Genomic DNA, 23,028 nt, shown 5'->3' with positions numbered 1-23,028 from the left:
ATAAAAATGTTTTATCCACACCACCTCGTCTTTGAAAAAAATCCCTTCCACACGTAACCGAACATCTGCGTTTTCAATCACATTCATAAGCATTCCCAACCTGTAGATGGCATTATTTCCCCAAATCCTACCCCCTAATCACATCAGAATAGCCCTCTGTTGGCGTCACTTCCACCTAAACATAAAACATGGCGCCAAGCTCGTTCGTCTGGACCGACTCGGAGACAGAATTGCTTCTAAACGCAATTTTGGAGTATAAACTTCAAAAGACACAAGAAAACGTTGATTGGGAATCTTGTCTGTAGTTGGGCTTCTAAAATTAAACATGTAAATAGCACCTGCACAATAATTAACGCTTTCAAGGCACTACTCTGATCCATTACTCTTTGTCCATGCTTAATCTGGCTTCTGCAGTAAACAAAGGTCGCACGTTTGACGTCAGGACAGATTTGTTGTCATTTTTTTGGCGCAGATTGTGACGTTCTAAAACGCAAAACTCCGGTTATCTCTGTCTACACGAAAAGGCATACACGGAGTTTTCAAAAATCTTCACTTTGCCCGGAGTTTTTTTAAATATTCGTTTTTGATGTGTTTTCATGTGGATGACAGGCCAAAACGTAGAAAAATATCTTCGATTTAGCAGATACCCGGCTACGTGTGGACGGGGTCCGAGTTTAATATTTTTTTTTTGTTCACTGTTTTTAATTGTAATTATTCAAGAGGGCGGCACGGTGGTGTAGTGGTTAGCGCTGTCGCCTCACAGCAAGAAGGTCCTGGGTTCGAGCCCCGGGGCCGGCGAGGGCCTTTCTGTGTGGAGTTTGCATGTTCTCCCCGTGTCCGCGTGGGTTTCCTCCGGGTGCTCCGGTTTCCCCCACAGTCCAAAGACATGCAGGTTAGGTTGACTGGTGATTCTAAATTGACCGTAGGTGTGAATGTGAGTGTGAATGGTTGTCTGTGTCTATGTGTCAGCCCTGTGATGACCTGGCGACTTGTCCAGGGTGTACCCCGCCTTTCGCCCATAGTCAGCTGGGATAGGCTCCAGCTTGCCTGCGACCCTGTAGAAGGATAAAGCGGCTAGAGATAATGAGATGAGATTATTCAAGAGTTACATCAGTAAGGTTCCAACAAAACCAGTTCAATCCCCTCAGTGATCCGGCCGTGGTTTTGTTTACGAAATTCTGGGGAAGCCGAGTACAGCAGGTGTGTGCGCGCACGTGTGCAAAAAAAAAAAAAAAAACACATTGTAATGTCCAAGTATAGATTATTAGACTTTGAGTTCACTGAAGTTGGAGAGATGGTGATCAAATATCTCAATAAAATAAGTATCTGCGGTGAACCTTCATTTCATTCAAACTTTCATTGTATTTTTCTTTTGTATGATTCACATTAACCATCACAAAAGTTGTAAAAAATTTTCCCGGAATTTTCCGACAGTACCGAACTCGCTCATGGTTTGTTTTCGTTCACAATGTGATTGTCCCCCTTATCATATCCACCTCGTTTTCTTTCAGATTAATTTGTACTTCAAGTTTTACTGGATTAATCAAGTTTTAACTTTATTTCCTCCACAAGCTTTGAATTTAGGTGAGTCTAACTCTAAAAACCGCAGATCAGGAAATGGGTTCGAACGACACGCACACCGTAATGGGACTTTGGATGGTTTCTGTTTATTGTTAAAGTTTGAGTTTTATTGAAAAAGTATAAATCATTAAAGCATAATGATCATAACCAGACCTGCTTTATGATGAACTTTGTGAATCACTTTTTCACTGAACTAGTAAATACATAGGAATAAAAAGGTTATGGTCAGGACGAGTGGAAAATCTTACTGCTTGTCTGACTGGAGAAGTGGATTAACAAGTCAAGCCCTGGATTTGTGGGCGATTTTTTTAAATTTATTTATTTAATCCTCATCATGCAGCTATTTTTGTTTGTATCTGCCAGCAATACTGCAAATTCCTGAATAAGTTTCATCAGTTCTGTTTCTCAAATCTCTGAACTCGTAGCCGAATGTAAACCACCCCGACTTTGACCAGGCGGTTAGTAAATATAAATGAAATGTACATTATAAATGCATAGCACTGTATCTCAAGCTAAAGACTGTGAAAGGAAAAAACTCTCGCTTTTTGTGACTTTTTTTCTCCTCTTCTCAGCAAGATACTACTGTGTGAAAAGTCTGCCTTTTCCTTATAAATATTTGCATCTGTTTAGAATGCATTATCTGTCCAGTATGAATAATGCCTCCAGAGAAAACGCCTGAGAATTATCTCCAAAACACAGTTCCTGTGTCTGATCTATGATTTCTCGGTTGTTAATATAGACAACAAAACAGGTTCATTTATTTCCTCCGGAAAACAAAACAAAACCCTTTTGTTTCTGAAAAGGATTTATTTGATGATTTAGTCATATTATACTCGTGATAATGACAGCAATAGTATACTGTATCATTCAAGAATATCTGTGTAAATATATTTTTAAAGCAAGTCACATCAGCCCTGAATATTGACGAAAAGATCTCGGAGTAAGAAAACGAGGGCACGCGATGTAGTGAAAGAATTATCATAACCAGGATGTCATGATGAGCTTGTGCTAGTGCAAGAGCTGTTTGTTACATATTCTCTTTCTCAAGAAACTTTCTCTTTTTTATTTTTTATTTTTTTTTATTTTTTTGTTGCATTAGTGTATATATTTTCTGACACGTTGTGTATGAGGTTGCAGATTTTACTGCCATTAAAGGAGTACGCCACCCCCAGGTGAAATTGAGTCAGTCCCTGCAGTCCCTAGAGTTGGATGAGTGAGCCAAAGCGTTTTGTAGCCGACCCAGCCATTGTCCTGATCTAGAAACGCCCCGGTTAGCTTAAGGCCAATTTATGCTGACAACCCAGTCCTCGCAGACGGTGTCGCAGATAGCGTCTGCGTAGCCCCCCCACCTTCGCAGAGGCTCTGCGCGCACCTCCCAAAAATTGTGACCACCGCAGAAGCCTCGCAGACAAGAGGGCTCTGATTGGTCCACTCTACCCGCTGTACACGCACTTCCGGTTTGTTTTGTTTTCACGACCGGCATTTTTAAAAACACGAGCGAAGATGGAGCAGCACGAAGAGCGATTGATTGAGGAAGTACGTACATCTATACGACTCCAGTTCTAGTCATTATAAAAAAAAAAAGTTCTAGTCATTATAAGTAACCGGAGGATAAACACTCCACTAACCACACCCACCAACTACTCCTAGCGACTTCGCGCCCCCTTGCGTTGTGCCGGTGAATAACATCGCGCACGCCTATTCCCCCGCTCAACAATAAATTACAACTGTCTGCGAAAAGCTATCTGCGAAAGCCTTGTCGCAAGAGCATGCAGAGGCCTTTAGTGTAGTCGCTGTAATCCGGCGTGTCCAGCTAGCATTGTCGTTGCAAAAGTGAATCAAATAACTCAAGATTTTTTTTTATAATTATTTCTCATGACCTGTACATTCACATCGAGTACACATATCAATGCAAATTAACACGAAGGGATTTACTAGACCAATTTATATCTGGAACTATTTTCGGCCACAGCACAGGCAAAGCACCGCTGCAGGCGCAAAGACCCCACGCAGCACCACAACTTCAGAGAACTTGGTAGTCACGCTGGTGTATTGACGGAAGTTGAGGGTTTTCAGGTGCTGCGTGGTGTCTTTGCACCTGCAGCGGTGCTTTGCCTGTGCTGTGGCCGAAAATAGTTCCAGATATAAATTGGTCTAGTAAATCCCTTCGTGTTAATTTGCATTGATATGTGTACTCGATGTGAATGTACAGGTCATGAGAAATAATTATAAAAAAAATCTTGAGTTATTTGATTCACTTTTGCAACGACAATGCTAGCTGGACACGCCGGACTACAGCGACTACGCTAAGCTAAGATAACCAGGGCGTTTCTAGATCAGGGCAATGGCTGGGTCGGCTACAAAGCGCTTTGACTCACTCATCCAACTCTAGGGACTGCAGGGACGGACTCAATTTCACCTGGGGGTGGCGTACTCCTTTAACTCTGTGTTCACTTTTAATCAAACAATACTGAACTAGTGAAAGTGGTGTTAAGCTCTCACTCTACTTTACTCCCAAATATTTTCAGTCACATGGTTAACATTACGATTAACATTGTAATTCAGAGTTTGAACCTTTTGTTGTTGTTTTTTACATCAAATGAAATTAATTAAAGATAAAATGACTCAGAATATACTTAACATACTATTTTGGGACTGGGTTAGAGGAAATGATTTCGCAGCTGATTTGATTGGCAAACCAAAAACACCACAAGTTTCCTCTATTGCGGTGTCCATTTAGCAATGTTACCTCCTTTTCAGTCAACAGGGAACGGGTTCTTGAACCGGTTCCATTCAGGATTCTTTGAACTTTGGTGCCAGCCAGCGAACCGGCCCAAGTTTTCGCCAGTTTTGAGCAGAACCGTTGTAATCAAGGATGCATCATGAATGGAGGGTGTTGAACAATACCCAACAGGAGTAAACACCATTAGCAAGATGGCAGAGCGCACTGATTACCTGTGAGCTTTTGTTCTGTTATTACAGATTATTTGTTTCCAGTCCCTTTTTTTTTTTAAATTTATTTTATTTTCCTGAAGATGTATCCTTTTCCATCATGTTCTCCATTGCTGCGCTCTGCTTTCCTCTCCAAACTAATGACACGCCCACTGATGTCATGGTTCGTGCTGGAAAAACCAGCTATATTATGGTTCTAGCTGGGAACCTACTTTTCAGGTTCCAAACCAATTTATTTTCGTTCAGAATTCTCTGAGCAGTTCAAAATTTACTTGCATGAGTCACAACCAGACCTGATCCCCATTTCTCGAAAAAGGGGTTTGAGAGAGATTCAGTAAGGAAATGGTTTAGTGCGGCTTTAAGTCTGATTCTGAAAATGGAGTCCAGGGATGCAATAAAATCATGCAGATACAAATCAAGAGCTTCAGTTAATGTTCACAATATCCAGACATCAGAATGTGAAAAATTGTGATCCCTGTGACTTTCACTGTAGCATGGGTGTTGGTTTGAGCCAGATGGACTGGTTTGAGTATTTCAGAAACTGCTGATCTCCTGGGATTTTCATACACATGGGGATCCCAGACGTCTGCTATTTTTCTAGCCAAAGTGTTTTTTTTTTTTTTTTTTAAAGTCTCTTGTATATCCGTTAAAGATGTTTGTTTGTAAAATGACCAGCAGAATACGTTCTGATTTGGTTTGGTTGTTTAGCGATGTTTTCGTCTGCTTCGTTTGTTCTCGTTGACATTCAGGAACACTCGGAAGTTAAATCGATGTAAATACCGTGAGACTGTACATGATAGAATGAGAAAACAATATGACTGCGTCCATTTGCTAGAAAACGTGTTTTAACTCCGTTCGTGCTTTTGTTTCTAATGCGTTGAACTTTTAATTCAATATGTCATGGAAAAAAGATATCCATAAAAGAGATAGCGGAACAGTGTCTGGGTTAGATGTGGGGATCAAGAATTCATGGAATTGGTCCTGGTTGGAAAAACAGGTTGATGGATGCCCACTCTCGGAGTTCATTTTTAAACACCAAGATCCGGGGAAAGCACTTCACATTTTTAAATGTTAAAATCTCACTAGCTGGGGGTCAATAGCACCCCCAGCAGGGGTGCTACCCCTGCACCCTGCAAGGCCCCCTTGACCCCTGCTGATAGTTTCTTACATTTCTCTATTTTTTTCAATTACTGCTGGGATCCCTGTACACAACAGTCTCGAGAGTTTACACAGAATGGTGCGAAAAACAAAAAACACTGAGTGAGCGACAGTTCTGTGGGTGGAAACAAATATCTTGTTGAGAGAGGTCAGAGGAAAAGATTGGTTTGAGCTTTTTTGCCAAGAAGGATATAGTGACTCCTATAATCACTGTATAACCGTAGTGAGCAGAAAAGCATCTCGGCATGCAACAGCAGAAAAACACATTGGGCTCCAGTCCTGCAGCCAAGAACAGGAATCTTACAATCAAGAACAAGTTCCTAGTAAAGTGGCCGGTGTGTGTGTGAGAGAGAGATATAACCACCTCCTTCCAAAATGTTAGTACTATAGTGTAAATTTGGCTTGTGTGATATGATTAAATTATCTCTACTTACTGAGACTTGCACAATATTCAGTAATGTCTACTCTAGTGATATTACATTATTACATTTTATTGTGTTAAGCCAGTTTTGCACTGTGTGATATTTGACCTGATTTTGCTGTTAAAATTGCGCATCATAAAGGATGATCTTTGGTTATAAGTTGAGATCGGTGGTCTTGGAACATATGAGTTGTGTTCGCTGGCAGCTGATTTCACGCAGCTGTGACCAGACAGTCCACAAGAAAGTTTGAGCATGGACCATTTTGCTTAAAATCTCAGAATGTGAATGCTGTTACAGCGTTTGTCTAAAATCTACCAATACTCGGATGGCATTTGATTACACACAACTCCCACAACAGGTACATATTGGATTTAAGAGAAGAGCAGTTTGTTGAATTGCAGCAGTAGACAACGTCCTGTGTGTCTTCACTTATGGCATAACAGGATGAAAAGGGACATGATGTAAAGAAATGGAAGATAAGTTCCAGTTTCCTGGTGTGTAGGTGGCTAGTTGGCATGGAAAGGCTGCGTTTGTAAAGTTTATTTGCCATTATGACAAAGTTGAAGAGATGCAAATCTGTACTGTGTTGCTGCACAGCCAGTATAGCAGAATGTAGCAGCTGACTTCATCACTGAAAGTGACAGGTGGGGGATATGATGTGGAGTTAAGTGTAATGAGGACTCTGTACAGAGCAAGTAGCACTGAGCATGCATTATTGGAAACAGTGGGACTTGTTCCAGCCTTAGTCGCTGTGGAGGCCTGTATGGTTTTGGTTATATCGGGCATGTTGGCAAGGCTGCAAGCGAGTGGGTAATCTGTAGAAAATAAGCTGCTTGGACACAAACCAGGTCCTGATCACCCCAGGCTGGATTTCTGAAAAGTGGGTGTCTGGGCGAAAGACCTGAAACACCCAACAATCCCAGGAAAACATCCTGCTTCATGAGAGGTATTTCAAAACCTTCCCCTGCAAAACGGCCCTGCCAGCCTTTACACGTTTGGGGAAAATTTCAAAAGTATGTTGGTACAAGTTATCACACAAAAGTATACTTATAGAGCAAACCTCCAGTAAACTGCCTGGAAGCTCTGCCCACTCTTGCGTGCTCTCAACTGGACTTGTGCAGACAATGGACACTTAGATTTTATTTTGCATTAACATACTTATCAATATGATTAAGTACTGTATGCAGTTAATGTAAAATATCTCCATCTCATTATCTCTAGCCACTTTATCCTGTTCTACAGGGTCGCAGGCAAGCTGGAGGCTATCCTAGCTGACTACAGGCGAAAGGCGGGGTACACCCTGGACAAGTCGCCAGGTCATCACAGGGCTGACACAGATACAGACAACCATTCACACTCACATTCACACCTACGGTCAATTTAGAGTCACCAGTTAACCTAACCTGCATGTCTTTGGATTGTGGGGGAAATCGGAGCACCCGGAGGAAACCCACACGGACACGGGGAGAACATGCAAACTCCGCACAGAAAGGCCCTTGCCAGCCACGGGGCTCGAGCCCAGAACCTTCTTGCTGTGAGGCGACAGCGCTAACCACTACACCACCGTGCCACCCCTTTAATGTAAAATATTTCACATTAAATACTAAAGTATATAAGGATATCAACAAAAGCTTTCAGGTGAAAATGTTTAAAAAAAAAAAAATGCTCTCTTGGGTGGATCCCTAAATGGCTGGTTGGGTGCCCTGGTGAAAAACCTCACAGGATCTTTAAGGATCTTTGGCAGGTCTTTGACAATCCTCAAAGATCTTTTATAGGATCCTTAAAGAATCTTAGAAAGATATTTCCTGTGAAAATCATTTGTAAAGATCTTCAAGGATTTGACAGATCTTTTAAGGATCCTACAAAGATCATTATGATCCTCGCAAAGATCTTTGCAATAATCCTTTAAGATCCTCAAGGATTCAAGAAGGATCTTTCAATTATATTAGAAGGATCCTTCTAAGGACCTTAAGATATTTGCTAGGATCTTTGAGGATGTGATCAGGATCTTTTAAGGCTCTTTGTCAAAATCTTCAAGATCTTTGCAAAGTTCCTCAAAGATTTAATAAGGATCCTTCAAAGATCTTGAAAGGATCCTTTTCAGGATCTTAAAGATCTTAACTGGAATCCTCAAGGATTTAATCAGGATCTTGTAATGATCCTTGTCAAGGTCTTTACAAGATCTTTGTGAGGATCTTTTAAGATTCTTAAGGATCTAATGAGGATCTTTCAATTTTTTTAAATGATCCTAGTTCAACTGAATTGGCAAGGATGGAAATGGATTGAAACTTGCATAATTATGATTCATAAGAATTGCATAAGGATATACCAAGGAATTCTGAATAGCCAACATCTTAAAAGGATCTTTGAAAGAATCTTTCATGATTTTTCAAGGTTTCAAAGATCTTGAAAGGATCTTTTGGTCAATCAATTGACTACTACTACTGGAAATGTCAGTGTATGTTATGATGGCATCAATAAATAATTGTTTTGCTTGGAATTGAATGTGGTATTTGCTTTTTAAGATTCTTGTAGATCTTGTCAAGAATTTCAAAGATCCTTGAAGATCTTGAAAAGAACATTGAAGATTCTTGAAGGGCCTTGAAGATCTTCTCAAGAGCTTGAAAGATCTTGCCAAGAATTTTAAAAATGTTTGAAGATCTTCACAAGAATTTCAAAGATCCTTGTATATCTTGGCAAGAACGTTGAAGATCTTGACAAGAATTCTAAAGATCCTTGAAGATCTTGGGGGGGGGGGGGACCTTTGAAGATCCTTGTAGATCTTGCCAAGAATTTTAAAGGTCCTTAGGGTCTTTTGAGGGTTGTTGAGGATACTGATCTCAGAGACCCTCACACAAGTTTACAGATCCTTGAAAGATTTTCACCAGGGTGGATCCCTAAATGAGTGGCTGGCTGGATGGATCCCTAAATGAATTGCTTGGTGGATGGATCCTTAAATGAGTGGATGGATGGGTGGCTGGATCCCTAAGTGAGTGGAAGGTGGGTGGATCCCTAAATGAGTAGATGGGTGGATGGATCCCTAAATGAGTGGATGGATGAGTGGATGAATGGATCTCTGGATGAGTGGGTGGATGGATCCTTAAATGAGTGGATGGGCGGGTGGGTGGATGGATCTCTAAATGAGTGGATGAATGGATCTCTAAATGAGCGGATGGGTGGGTGGATAGATGAATGGATCCTTAAACGAGTGGACGGGTAGGTCCCTAAACGAGTGGAAGGTGGGTGGATGGATCCATAAATGAGTGGATGAATGGATCTCTAAATGAGTGGGTAGATGGATCCCTAAGTGAGTGGAAGGTGGGTGGATGGATCCCTAAATGAGTAGATGGGTGGATGGATCCCTAAATGAGTAGATGGGTGGCTGGGTGGATGAATCCCTAAATGAGTGGGTGGATGGATCCTTAAATGAGTGGATGGATGGGTGGGTGGATGGATGGATCCCTAAATGAGTGGATGGATGAATGGATCCCTAAACGAGTGGACGGGTGGGTGGACGGATCCTTAAACGAGTGGGTGGGTGGATAGATTCCTAAACGAGTGGACGGATGGGTAGATGGATCCATAAATGAGTGGATGAATGGATCTCTAAATGAGTGGGTGGATGGATCCCTAAGTGAATGGACGGGTGGGTGGATGGATGGATCCCTAAATGAGTGAATGGATCCCTAAATGATGGGTGGGTGGATGCTGTATTAATCCGAAAGGGAACTTCACAGATTACAGAAGCAATCCTAAAAGTAGTGTGCAAGCAAGAGTGTTCAGAACAATAAACATATATTCAGTGTAAATTTTCTTAACTGTGTGTACTTTTGTAGAAGGATTCTATCAGCGTGTATTACTGTGTACATTGATGTGGGTTAGTGCAGAAATGCCGACAAATCTCCAACAAAATCTGGTTTTGGTGGCAGGCTATTCCTGACTGCACTGCTAATTCTCCGTGCCCCCGTACCCCTGTACTGCTTCAACATGAAGTCATAGAAATCCTCATTTTCCTGACACGGGTGAAATAAGACGAATGTGAGTATAAACTGTATGAAATTGTTCCTGTTATTGGCTGGTATGTCCCTGGGGTCAGACCGCGTGTACATGTCGTTTTTATTCATGGATGCTAATTTGAGAAGTTTGACCAAGTTTTCCTCTTTATATCACTTTTGTCTTTTCTAACGGTCACACATTTAGCTTAAAATGAATCGAAGTGTCTTAGGCAAATTGAAGGACGTGGTTTCATTCAGGAGAGCTCCGGTTCTCTTTTTAAGCTGAGAAAATGTAAGATGTCTGTGCTTTTATGTATCGCATGGATTCAAGTTTTCCGTCAACTGGGAGCGCTAAAGATCAATAATGAGAGTGATGCAGATCCGAGGAAAAAAGGGGGGGGGGTAGGCCCATAGGTCTGACACCGATGTGATTTAGAACTTCACCAAGCTGCTGTGATTGCCTGTTGTTGAACCCTTTCTTGTGCTATGTTTGAGTATATGTAAAGGAATAAGTTGTTGCGCTAGATAGGCCTAAATAAATAAATACAGCCTACACTACTGTCTAGTCCCGGGGAGGCTAGGCGTAGGCAGCGAGCCGTGGTGCTCGGCTTGAGTTTCGTTTCTATCGGCGGCTCCAGCCCGACTTTGGACGCTCGTAACTCTGCCAGGGGAGGTCCCAGCCTCTCCAAACTTGGCAGCCAGCGACCTCTGCTCTCTCCCCAATGAACCAGTGCTGCCAGGGCGGGCCAGCCCCGCGCCTCGGGACGCGATTCACCCCGAGGCGAGCTGCGGCGCTCCCCATCAGTTTCCTTTTAACGGCGGCTCCACTGATGAAACAATTTGGCTGTCCTACTACTAGGCAACTACTTGCCTACTACTAATACCTATTGTAGTAGTAATAATAATAATGATATTTGCCTATTGAAAGGTGATCAGGTGAAAAATCTAAACAGCCCTGTTGAAGCCGCAGCGAGATCTATGCTATTAAGCCTTTTGTAGGTTAAACAGGCTTCGGCAGACAACGTTCTGGAAAGGCTGTGTTTTTCTTTGGTTTGATTAGCCTACGATTTAATCTTTAAACATTATGGTTTCAGCAGTTCGCTTAAACATTGGAGGCTGCAGAGTCGGGCTGCAAGATTTCCCGACACTTGTTTAAGATGCCAAGCTTCATAGTAAGGAGAAAATAATTCCACAGTATTTAGTGCCTCGTCAGTCTCAAAAATTAATAGTGAAGGACCAACGCGAATTAAGTCCCAAAAAACATCTTGTAGGCCTATATTTTACATTTTCAAAAAAGTCTGGAATTGGAAGTCGGTCAGTGGAGTGTAATGAAGTGTCTCATTCACTAAGCACAAAAGGTCAGAAAACAGTGAAGAAAACAGCTATTGCTTAAATAGGCTACTAATGTTTTACATTAGTAATTTAATGTATGTGACAAAAAAATTAATTAATTAAATAGATAAAGAAGCGAATACTCTGAAGCTCAAAATTCAGGAAAGTGGCTCCGGTGTCGCAAGTGCACAAGAACAGTTATTTGAAAGTTAACCGAATGAATTTGTGCGTGCGCGTGCAATTTCATGAAGAACCGGGACAATTGGCATTCGGTGAAAGATTCACACCTATGACTCATTATATTCGCCCGCGCCCTCTCGCCCACTGTTGCTTCGTTTTCCCGATTTACACGCGTGTCTGAAGATGGAGTTTTCAGAAATCTCCACTCTGCCCAGAGTTTGCGAAAGTAGCTGTTTTCAGTGACTGAAACCTCCGTATAGGTGTGAATGAGAGGTGCAACCGAATAAATAAATGTGCATCTTTTTTATCTGGCTACATGTAGGCTATCACTGCGCAAAGCCTCTAATGTTGAAATGGTAGTAATATTTGTTAAAATAATAGTAGGCTAATTTCCACATTAATTGGTAAAATGGCCCAAGGGATATGATGGGGGGGGATGGCCGTTTTATAAGGGGGATGATTTGAGATTTTTATTTCAGAAGGGGGATGCCTCCCCCCACATCCCCCCTCAACTCGAGTACTGCGTATAAGGCCATATTTCACCGGATATAGGCCCTTCGATTTCCATCACTAGAGCGTGTCAAATTACTTTCGGTTTTGCCAGCATGGACACGCTTCTTTTAAATGAAGGCACAGATGTGTCAGACATCGACAAAACGGTAAAGAATAAGTGGAGATGGGCTTGGCGAAATGAAATGGGCGATAATGGCAAGCTCCTGCTGCTGTGCCAAGGAAAAAGAAACAAAAACAGGCATCAGGTGTTGCCAAACTAGATGCCTTTGGCTTCACTGCGAAGAAGCAGAAAAAGTGAACTTTCACTTTACTTTTCTTGTTTCCTGGCTTTATTTCAACAGATTTTCCTATTTTTCTTTCTGTTCCACTCTTCTGAAAGCATGGTTCAAGTTCGACTGCACTTGCACTTTTCTCTGAACCACTGTTGTGCATTACTAAAGTATTGTTGAAATAAATTTGCACTTTGTGCTGAAAACTTGATGTTTCATAATGTATAGCCAGTAATGACAATGGTAAAGTCTTGCCTTAGCTTTCGTCATTTGTTAAAATTATGTAAATATACTATAAGTAGGGGCCGAGGGGATAATGGACAACACGGCGTTTAAAATTTGACGCATCGCTGACATGGTAGGGGCCAACGACATGGAGCTTTTTTTTTCAGTCAGATGATTTTTTTTTTTTTTTGCTTTAATCCATGTGTATCATTTTAATGTTGAGTAGAGGGGAGTTTTGTGTGTGCTTTTGGAGTTGAAAAGTTTTTGTATTAAAATCCACACACACATGTATATGAAATGCGGAGAGAGAGTGAGACCAAGGTGTAAATTGCCTGTATGTCCAAGTCGGCGCGAAGATAAATGCTTTGTCTCTCAGTTTTATGAAAGAAATGTTTGGTAGAGTAATGTACCAGGAGTTCTGTTTTACATAATGCATTACTGCCTCCAAAACAGCAATTCAAACCCTCTTATTAGGTTAACATTGTGTTGGTTCCCCCCCTCCCCCCCGCTCACTGTTGCTGTGCTGTTTCTTGAGCTGAAGCTGATCATTACGCAGGTAAACCGCGAGAAGTTTGACTGCTGGAGGAGCACGCATGTTATGCATGCTGATTTACTTGGTAACGTGTGATGGAGGAGGGGAAAACAACCCAACAGACTGATTTAAAGCTGCTTATTATACTTCTCTCCATCAGACATGAGCTTTAAATGATGTTTGAGAATGAATTGATGCTTATGGGTCACTGCTGCCGTCCTAAAGCATATTTTTAAGTTAATTGCCTACACACGGATGTTATACGTGTAGGGCTCGTTTTCAATCACGGTGTTATCCTGAGCTGTTTTCTGTGAAACGCAAGCTGTGTGTGTGTGGGCGACCGGTTTCCAAGAGCAACGCTCTACAATAGGTTACAGCACGCATCCCGCTGAGATGCAAGAAGATGAACGCGTCGCCCCCGGCAACTCGCTTTCCTTCTCTTTCACAAGCTCATAGGGCACAGGGTCACTGTATTTCTGGGGGCGATTGTTCCCTTTTTTATTTTATTTATTTTATTTTTTTAGGTGTTTTGAGCAAAACAAAATATCTATAGTACTGATAAAAGTGCAGCACTGCACCACACCACCATTTTCACCGTTGAGCTGTACGCAGGACGGGTTGAAAATCTTCTCCTGCTCCTGATGAACAATCAGGTCTATGAGTTAATATTTAAGTCCTTCATCTCCGGCACGTGTAGTGTGCAGTGTAATGGATTCCAGGTGCTCAGGTGGGTTTGCAGGCTTATTGAAAGACTTAATGACCATATTTCCGTGTGGTAGCGTTAATGATTCTGCTGTGCCACTGGGTGGCTCTGTTGAGATGCGTTTTGAGTATCGGTCCTCAATTCCAGCGCTCCCTCCCCCCGATATCCTCTGTCATCTGCTCCTCTGGAGCGACGTTGTTCTTCCATAAGTGAAGAAAGTAATGATTGTAACTTTTTTTTTTCCATTATTTATGTTATGATGAACTGTTCAGCTGTGATGATGATGATTATAAGAGAGCTTGCTTATTGCAGTGCAGCCAACATGGTCACGCTACACGAACAGGAGGATGATGGTACTAATAAATGTGCTTCATTAGGATAAAAGTGCTTTGCGTGGCAGTTTCTTGGTTGAAGCTGCTAATCCGGGAGGACAGGATTGTGCTTCAAATGCATCAGAAATACAAATGAATGCAGATTCAATTCAGACATGCAATAAGATCAAAGCACCAGACAGTTAGACTTTAGACAGGACAAATATGAGATGGCTGGGTTGTAATAAATAGCCTAAAAGCAGTGGTATTTTAAAATGATTACATGTTACACTGTATGAAATGATCCCACTAAGTATTGCCAGAATTCTGTAACACGATGAAGATTCACTGCCGATAGACCTACGGTTCAAAAAAATTATCGTAAATCCGTATGATCTGGGCTCGTACAGAAAACAAGGCCGCGTAAACGAACATCCTTGAGGTATTTTGAAGGATGTTTTTTCTATCCATTAGTATAATTCTTTCGTCTTATTGACAGCTGTAATACAAGCTTCATAGCACTGCGTCACGTTGTGCATTCTGAGTACGCTGAGCTCAACCTATGTTGTTGACACACGGGTGTGTTTTTTTTTTTTTTTTTTTTTTTTTAATAAATAGTCTGACATTGCAGGATTGCTGAACCATGTGGAGCAGCACAAGAGTTCATGAGAAGAGGAGTGGACGATGTGACAAATCATTCTTGATTTTTGAAAGTTATTTCTATGATGCATGATGTATATGCACACCTCACTGGCCATTAATAGGAACTTGTTCTTGATTCTAAGATTTCTGGAACCCAATGTGGTGTTCTGTCAGCTGTTGCATGCGGAGATGCTTTTCTGCTCACCATGGTTGTCAAAAGTGATTTGATACGAGTTACTAGACCCTTCCTGGTTTAATAAAAAAAAAAATCAAACAAATCTATCTATTTTCCTCTGACCTTTATCAACAAGGCGTTTGTTTCCACCCACAGAGCTGTTCCTCGCTCACTCACTGTGATTTTTTTTTTTTTGTTTTTTGCACCATTTTGTGTGTGTGTGTGTGTGTGTGTGAGAGAGAGAGAGAGAGAGAACCCCAGGAGATGAGCAGTTTCAAAATACTCAAACCAGTCCAGATGGCTCAAACCAACACCCATGCCACAGTGAAAGTCACACTTTAGGATCACAAATGTTTCCCATTGTGAACATTAACTGAAGCTCTTGATTTGTAGCTGCATGATTTGATGCATCGTGCTGCTGTCAAGGGATTGGCTGATTAACTGCATAAAACAGACAGCAAGTGGATGGGTGTTCCTAAAAAAGAAGAAACCTTTGTCACATGCATGCTTCAAGAATAGCGAGATTCATCCTCTGCATTTAACTCATCTGAAGCAGTGAGCATACACGCACGCACCCAGAGCAGTGGGCAGCCAGTCTACAGTGCCCGGGGAGCAGTCAGGGGTTGGGTACCTTGCTCAAGGGCATTTCAGCCCAAAGCCACCCCATGTTAATCTAACGGCATGTCTTTGAACTGTGGGGGAAACCGGAGCACCTGGAGGAAACCCACGCAGATATGGGGAGAACATGCAAACTCCACACAGAAAGGCCCCCGCTAGGCTCGAACCCAGAACATTCTTGCTATGAGGCGACAGTGCTAATCACTACACCAAAGTGACCAATGAGTGTAAAAGATGTCTATAAAATAAAATGTATGTTTGCTCACACACTACAAGCAATGCATTATGACTTGTATAACATCTACAGAAAGGAATGTTTGTTTTTTTTAAATTAACCCTGGATTATTTTCCAGCACATAACTGTGCCTACATAATTATGGTTGAACAGTCTAATCTGGCTCAGCTTGTACACATTTCCACAGATCAGCCATAACAATAAAACCACCTGCCTAATATTGTGCAGCTCCCCCTTGTACCACCAAAACAGCTCTGACCTGTTGAGGCATGGACTCCACAAGACTTCTGAAGGTGTGCTGTGGTACTGTCTCTGGCACCAAGACGTTAGCAGGAGAGCTTTAAGTCCTGTAAATTGCGAGGTGGAGCCTCCATGGATCAGACTTGTTTGTCCAGGACATTCCACAGATGCTCCATCGGGTTGAGATCTGGGGAATTTGGAGGCCAAAGCAACATCTTGAACTCTTTTTGTTCCTCAAATAATTGCTAAATTAATTTTTTTTTTTTCCTGCTGTATAAGGTCACTGCCATTAGGGAATACCGTTGCTATGACAGGGTGTACTTGGTCTGCAACAGTGTTTGGTATGTGTCAAAGTAACATCCATATGAATGCCAGGACCCAAGGTTTCCTAGCAGAACGTTACCCAGAGCATCATGCACCCCCTTCTGGCTTGCCTTCTTCCCAAAGTGCATCCTTGTGCCATCTCTTTTCCAGCTAATAGATGTACGAGCATCCAGCCGTCCAATGATGTAAAAGAAAACCAGACCACCTTCTATTACTCCGTGGTCCAGTTCTGATGCTCATTGTAGGTGCTTTCAGAGGTGGGCAGGGGTCAGTATGGGGACACTGACCGGTCTGTGGCTATGTAGCATGATACACCGTGATCTCCGATGTGATGCTCTGTGTGTTCGGACCCCTTTCCATCCATTAACGTTGTCAGCAGTTTGTGCTACAGTAGCTCTTCTTTGGGATTGGACAAGACAGGCTAGCTTTCGCTTCCCATGTGAAGCAGTGAGCCTTGGTCGCCCATGACCCTGTCACTGGTTCACCGGTTCTCCTTCTTTGGACCACTTTTGGTAGGTACTAACCACTGCATACCAGGAACACCCCACAAGATGTGCCATTTTGGAGATGTTCAGACCCAGTCATCTAGCCATCACAATTTGGCCCTTTGTCAAAGTTGCTCCTTGCGCTTTCACATTTTTCCTGCTTCACATCAACACACCAACTTTTAAAGACTGACTCTTCTCTTGCTACCTAATATATCCCACCCCTTGACAGGTGCCACTGTAATGAGACAATCAATGTTATTCACTTCTTCACCTGTCGGTGGTTTTAATGTTATGGCTGATGTGTACATGTATAGTAAGTATATAACGTTTATTGTAATTTCTCTCCAGTTCTTAAGCCCGTATTCGTAGGCGTACAGTGGGGCAAAAAAGTATTTAGTCAGTCACCAATTGTGCAAGTTCTCCCACTTAAAAAGATCAGAGGCCTGTAATTTTCATCATAGGTATACCTCAACTATGAGAGACAAAAATGAGGAAAAAAAATCCAGATAATCACATTGTCGGTCTGATTTTTAAAGAATTTATTTGCAAATTATGGTGGAAAATAAGTATTTGGTCAATAACAAAAGTTCATCTCAATACTTTGTTATATACCCTTTGTTGGCAATGACAGAGGTCAAATGTTTTCTGTAAGTCTTCACAAGGTTTTCACACACTGTTGCTGGTATTTTGGCCCATTCCTCCATGCAGATCTCCTCTAGAGCAGTGATGTTTTGGGGCTGTCGCTGGGCAACACGGACTTTCAACTCCCTCCAAAGATTTTCTATGGGGTTGAGATCTGGAGACTGGCTAGGCCACTCCAGGACCTTGAAATGCTTCTTACGAAGCCACTCCTTCGTTGCCCGGGCGGTGTGTTTGGGATCATTGTCATGCTGAAAGACCCAGCCACGTTTCATCTTCAATGCCCTTGCTGATGGAAGGAGGTTTTCACTCAAAATCTCACGATGCATGGCCCCATTCATTCTTTCCTTTACACGGATCAGTCGTCCTGGTCCCTTTGCAGAAAAACAGCCCCAAAGCATGATGTTTCCACCCCCATGCTTCACAGTAGGTATGGTGTTCTTTGGATGCAACTCGGCATTCTTTCTCCTCCAAACACGACAAGTTGAGTTTTTACCAAAAAGTTCTATTTTGGTTTCATCTGACCATATGACATTCTCCCAATCCTCTTCTGGATCATCCAAATGCTCTCTAGCAAACTTCAGACGGGCCTGGACATGTATTGGCTTAAGCAGGGGGACACGTCTGGCACTGCAGGATTTGAGTCCCTGGCGGCGTAGTGTGTTACTGATGGTAGCCTTTGTTACTTTGGTCTCAGCTCTCTGCAGGTCATTTACTAGGTCCCCCCGTGTGGTTCTGGGATTTTTGCTCACCGTTCTTGTGATCATTTTGACCCCACGGGGTGAGATCTTGCGTGGAGCCCCAGATCGAGGGAGATTATCAGTGGTCTTATATGTCTTCCATTTTCTAATACTTGCTGCCACAGTTGATTTCTTCACACCAAGCTGCTTACCTATTGCAGATTCAGTCTTCCCAGCCTGGTGCAGGTCTACAATTTTGTTTCTGGTGTCCTTTGACAGCTCTTTGGTCTTGGCCATAGTGGAGTTTGGAGTGTGACTGTTTGAGGTTGTGGACAGGTGTCTTTTATACTGATAACGAGTTCAAACAGGTGCCATTAATACAGGTAACGAGTGGAGGACAGAGGAGCCTCTTAAAGAAGTTGTTACAGGTCTGTGAGAGCCAGAAATCTTGCTTGTTTGTAGGTGACCAAATACTTATTTTACCGAGGAATTTACCAATTAATTCATTAAAAATCCTACAATGTGATTTTCCTGGATTCTTTCCCCCCATTCTGTCTCTCATAGTTGAGGTATACCTATGATGAAAATTACAGGCCCTCTCATCTTTTTAAGTGGGAGAACTTGCACAATTGGTGGCTGACTAAATACTTTTTTGCCCCACTGTACATACACCAAGAAAACTATTTCCACTGAGTGATCAGATGAGCTGTCTGCTTTTGTGAGACAAGTTCATGTTCACTTTTTGATTTAACATATGGCCTTCTCACAGTTCCTGACTTTGCTGTGTGTGTGTAGCCAGGTGCCGCTGTTAGTACAGATCCAGCAGAAGTGGAGGAAGATGTACGCAGGCGAGTGCCAAGGCCCCGGGGTTCGTACCGACTTCGAGATGGTGCATCTGCGCAAGGTTCCCAGCCAATACAACCACCTCTCAGGCCTGCTGGATATCTTCAAAGCCAAAATAGTGAGTAAGAATGATAAGGATGAGGGTTTGTATCGTGCCGAAGAAAAAAAGTAATAAATCTTTTCATTTCTCTGAAGGGCAGCAAGGAGAAAAGTGCAGCCAAATAAAGGCCTATGTGTTAATTAAGATATTTAAGCTGCTTATATTCGGATTAAAACCTCTAGGTGTTGGCGCTGAAGTTTTCTGGCTGTTACCTCGTGCTTTCGGATGTTCATCCTGTACCTTTTTTTTTCTTAATTTTATTTTCTGTTTTTCATTTAACTTCTGCGTCTCTGCTATTTCCCGTCACATCCGTAACCTACAGGGATGCCTGCTGACACCACTACCACCCATCAACATCGCCATCCGCTTCACCTACATCCTCCAAGACTGGCAGCAGTACTCCTGGCCCCAGCAGCCTCCTGGTAGGTTTTCTCCCCCCATCACCCTCTCAGACTCGGGTGGTCAGGGTAGTGAAAATTTACGGAGAACATGAGCATTAGCCAGGCGTCTGCTCTCACCATGCGCTTTTTTTTTTTTTTTTTTGTGTAAAGGTTCTGACTGCAAAGTTGAATTCTGGGTGAAATGTTCTATTTCTAGTGCTGTTGGAGTTTCAAGATGTTTCACTGCTGCACACACACTGTGTGTCATGCAGAGGTGGACAGTAACGAAGCACGTTTACTTGAGTACTGTACTTAAGTACACTTTTTGAGTAACTGTACTTTACTTGAGTATTTTTTTTTTTTGAAACTTTGACTTTAACTTCACTACATTTGAAAGACAAATATCGTACTTTTCACTCCACTACATTTCTACCAAGGTCCTCGTTACTCGTTACTATGAAGCAGTTTTGAAAGTGGATGTTTTTTCCTTTTTTTTTTTTCTAAAACGTGATGGCTTTTCCGCAGGTGACTCCGAGACAGCCGATCAGTAATCACTAAAGTCACGTCACATCCATAGACTGTATAAAATCAAGTTCAATGATTTTCTCAGCAGCGTTACTTGAACACGATCAGCTGATGGCAGAATGGAAGGAGGCGGTTCTTCTGAGGAATGCACGCACTCGTGGTCCATGAACCCATGTTTGAGTTTTCTGAAAGGATTAAAGATTCGTTTCATTTTAAATGTTTGCTTTGTTTGCCTAAAACGAACCACATCACGGCCTACAAAAACTCGCCGTCCGACCTGCGGAAGCATATTGAGGTATATAAACGTTTTATTCCAGGAGAAAGTGTGCAATGAAGTTGTCTGTGCTTTAGAGCTAGCAATAACGTTGCAATAGCTATGCAGTCTGGTTAGTCAAATAACTTTCTATGGATTTGCCCGCCAAGTTGCCATCGCCTTGTCCACGGCTAACGTTAACACATAGCTAGTTAACTTGGACACTGTTAGTTAGCATGTAAAAATGGAGTTACGCTAACATGAATAACGTTAACTTATCTGAAGTCCTTTCAGAAATGTTTTAGCATAGTCTTGTCAAATACAGGAAACAAAATGTAGAAGTCTTTCTTTTCTATTAACGTTATGTACACAGTATGATTTTGAGTTTGAAAAGATTTTGCTAGCATGTCAGGTGGAGCGTCATTGACTAGCTAGCTTAATGTTCAACCACCATGATGGCACAGCATGCGTTCATTTTGTGAATTCACAAAATAATCCAGTAGGTTGCTTCAGAGGCATGAGGTATTTATAAGTGTTGTGACAATAATACAACGTGTTAACAGAAAATCTCATTCATCTCATTATCTCTAGCCGCTTTATCCTTCTACAGGGTCGCAGGCAAGCTGGAGCCTATCCCAGCTGACTACGGGCGAAAGGCGGGGTACACCCTGGACAAGTCGCCAGGTCATCACCGGGCTTACACACAGACACAGACACCCATTCACACTCACATTCACACCTACGGTCAATTTAGAGTCACCAGTTAACCTAACCTGCATGTCTTTGGACCGTGGGGGAAACCGGAGCACCCGGAGGAAACCCACGCAGACACGGGGAGAACATGCAAACTCCACACAGAAAGGCCCTCGCCGGCCCCGGGGCTCGAACCCAGGACCTTCTTGCTGTGAGGCGACAGCGCTAACCACTACACCACCGTGCTGCCCCTTAACAGAAAATGTACTTTTAATACTTAAGTACTTTAACTTAAGTAATAATTTGACCAGAGAACTTTGACTTGTATTGGAGTCACATTTGACCAGTACTTTTAAGTTGGGTACTTTGTCCACCTCTGGTATCCTGTGTGTAAATGTTTTGTTGAGATATAAAAAGCGTCCCGCGTTTTACGATTCCAGAGATCGCCGAAGCAAGTAAGCAACAATATCACATGACTACCGTGGGGCGTGTTTGACCTACTTTTAACCAAAACAAGTCGGCGTGGGCAAACATGGTGGACTCAACTGCACTTTCCTGCCAGCAGAAAATAACAGGAAAGTCTGCCGAGTAAGCGCTACTTCAGGATAGAGCAGGGTTCGCGGCTGTCATTTTTCTGGACAGATAACTAACTCATTCTAGCTAGCGCTTAGCTACCTTAGCCTTAGAATGCATGGGCTCGACTCCACGGTAGTGAGTATGGAGTTATACGCCTTATGTTTTCATCTGACTGAGAAAGAAACAAAAGCAGGAACAGAGAAAATATATATTCGTCTTTTTGTTTCACAGATCTATTCGTGAATGTCAACCACAAATTACATCCCCGCGACTCAAAACTCTCCGAGGTCGATGCAGAGTCACGATGTTTTCCATGTGTCGCCATCTTGGTGTGACGCTGTTCCATAGTTATACTAATTAGTTAAAGATCCTCGCGTTTGGCTGTTTCTGTCGGGCCGTACTGTTTTACCTCAGGAGGGATGAAAACCGTCCCAAAATGGAGAAAAGCGACCGTCGGTACATCACAATGATCACATCTCGTCCGCATGATATTGTTCTTGAGATATAGCACATTTATTATGCCATGCACAATAAAAAACCAGAAAAGTTCAGATGCTTTTGCAGTCGGCACCTTTAAGCGGGAGCTGTTCCTATATTTCCGGTGTCCTCGTCTCAAATCCGATTGGTCAGAATTTTGATGTAGTTTTCTGTAACAGCAGCTCTGATAGTCGTTCCATCTGCAAGCGGTGTGCTTGTTTCTATAGTAACATCATGCACATGGATTCGTATGCCAGATGATCTACATAAACACAAAGCAACTTGTGTAATCAGTGTAATGCTGAAGTTTGCTGTAAGGAGCTGTCTAGAGTATTTGGGAGGAGTTTTCCAACAGGGGAATATCCTCAGGAACAGGAGATGCATTTTTTTTTTTCCCCTCTTATTCGCTTCAAGAGAGGGAAATAGTCAGCTGCAATAAAGTAAATGATAACAGGAACTTGTTTTGCAGATGCTCCATAATGTTAAATGCAACTATACTTGTAGTCATTCTTAAAAGCTGTACTGCCTTTCAGATTTTTCAAGTGTAGATCATGAAAAGAATTTTCCCGACACCCGGTTATTTTTGTTTAGTGGACCAAAAGCTACTGAATTCAAATCACAGACTTCCAATTTTATTCGTGTATTTTTTATTTTTTTTTTTAATTAGAACGATTAAAAGTAGACGGCCTTTTGATTTCACTGACCGCCGATATTTATTAGTTTGGTCCTGCGTTTCCTTTTCTTCATATATAACATAACGTCTTTTCTTCTTGCTTTCCGTTACTGTAGGCGGTCTCTCACGTTTCATTCGCACACTCACATCCTCCATTTTTCTCTCCTGTTTCAAATTTGTATCCCACAGTGCCTTGCGTGAACAGGGAAAGCCCACCACGTCATGCATGACGACGTATCTTGTATTGGGTCATGGTGAAGCAGGAAAAAATAGCGGAGAATTTACGGCCACGTG

At 42.3% G+C, this 23,028-nt stretch overlaps 1 protein-coding gene across 2 annotated transcripts in view; it reads left to right on the top strand.

Moving 5' to 3' along the window:
* Window positions 1-23,028, top strand: part of rab3gap1 (RAB3 GTPase activating protein subunit 1) — a 201,664-nt gene that overhangs the window by 40,257 nt on the left and 138,379 nt on the right. For both annotated transcript variants that reach the window (XM_060929273.1, XM_060929272.1), the window contains 2 exons: window positions 19,010-19,175; window positions 19,480-19,579. In XM_060929273.1, coding sequence (XP_060785256.1) covers window positions 19,010-19,175; window positions 19,480-19,579 — 266 coding nt within the window. The remainder of the gene's footprint in view (window positions 1-19,009; window positions 19,176-19,479; window positions 19,580-23,028) is intronic.

The sequence above is a fragment of the Neoarius graeffei genome, chromosome 9 (genome assembly GCF_027579695.1).
Source record: "Neoarius graeffei isolate fNeoGra1 chromosome 9, fNeoGra1.pri, whole genome shotgun sequence".
Classification (NCBI taxonomy): Eukaryota; Metazoa; Chordata; class Actinopteri; order Siluriformes; family Ariidae; genus Neoarius; species Neoarius graeffei.
This window is presented reverse-complemented; position numbering and strand designations above follow the sequence as displayed.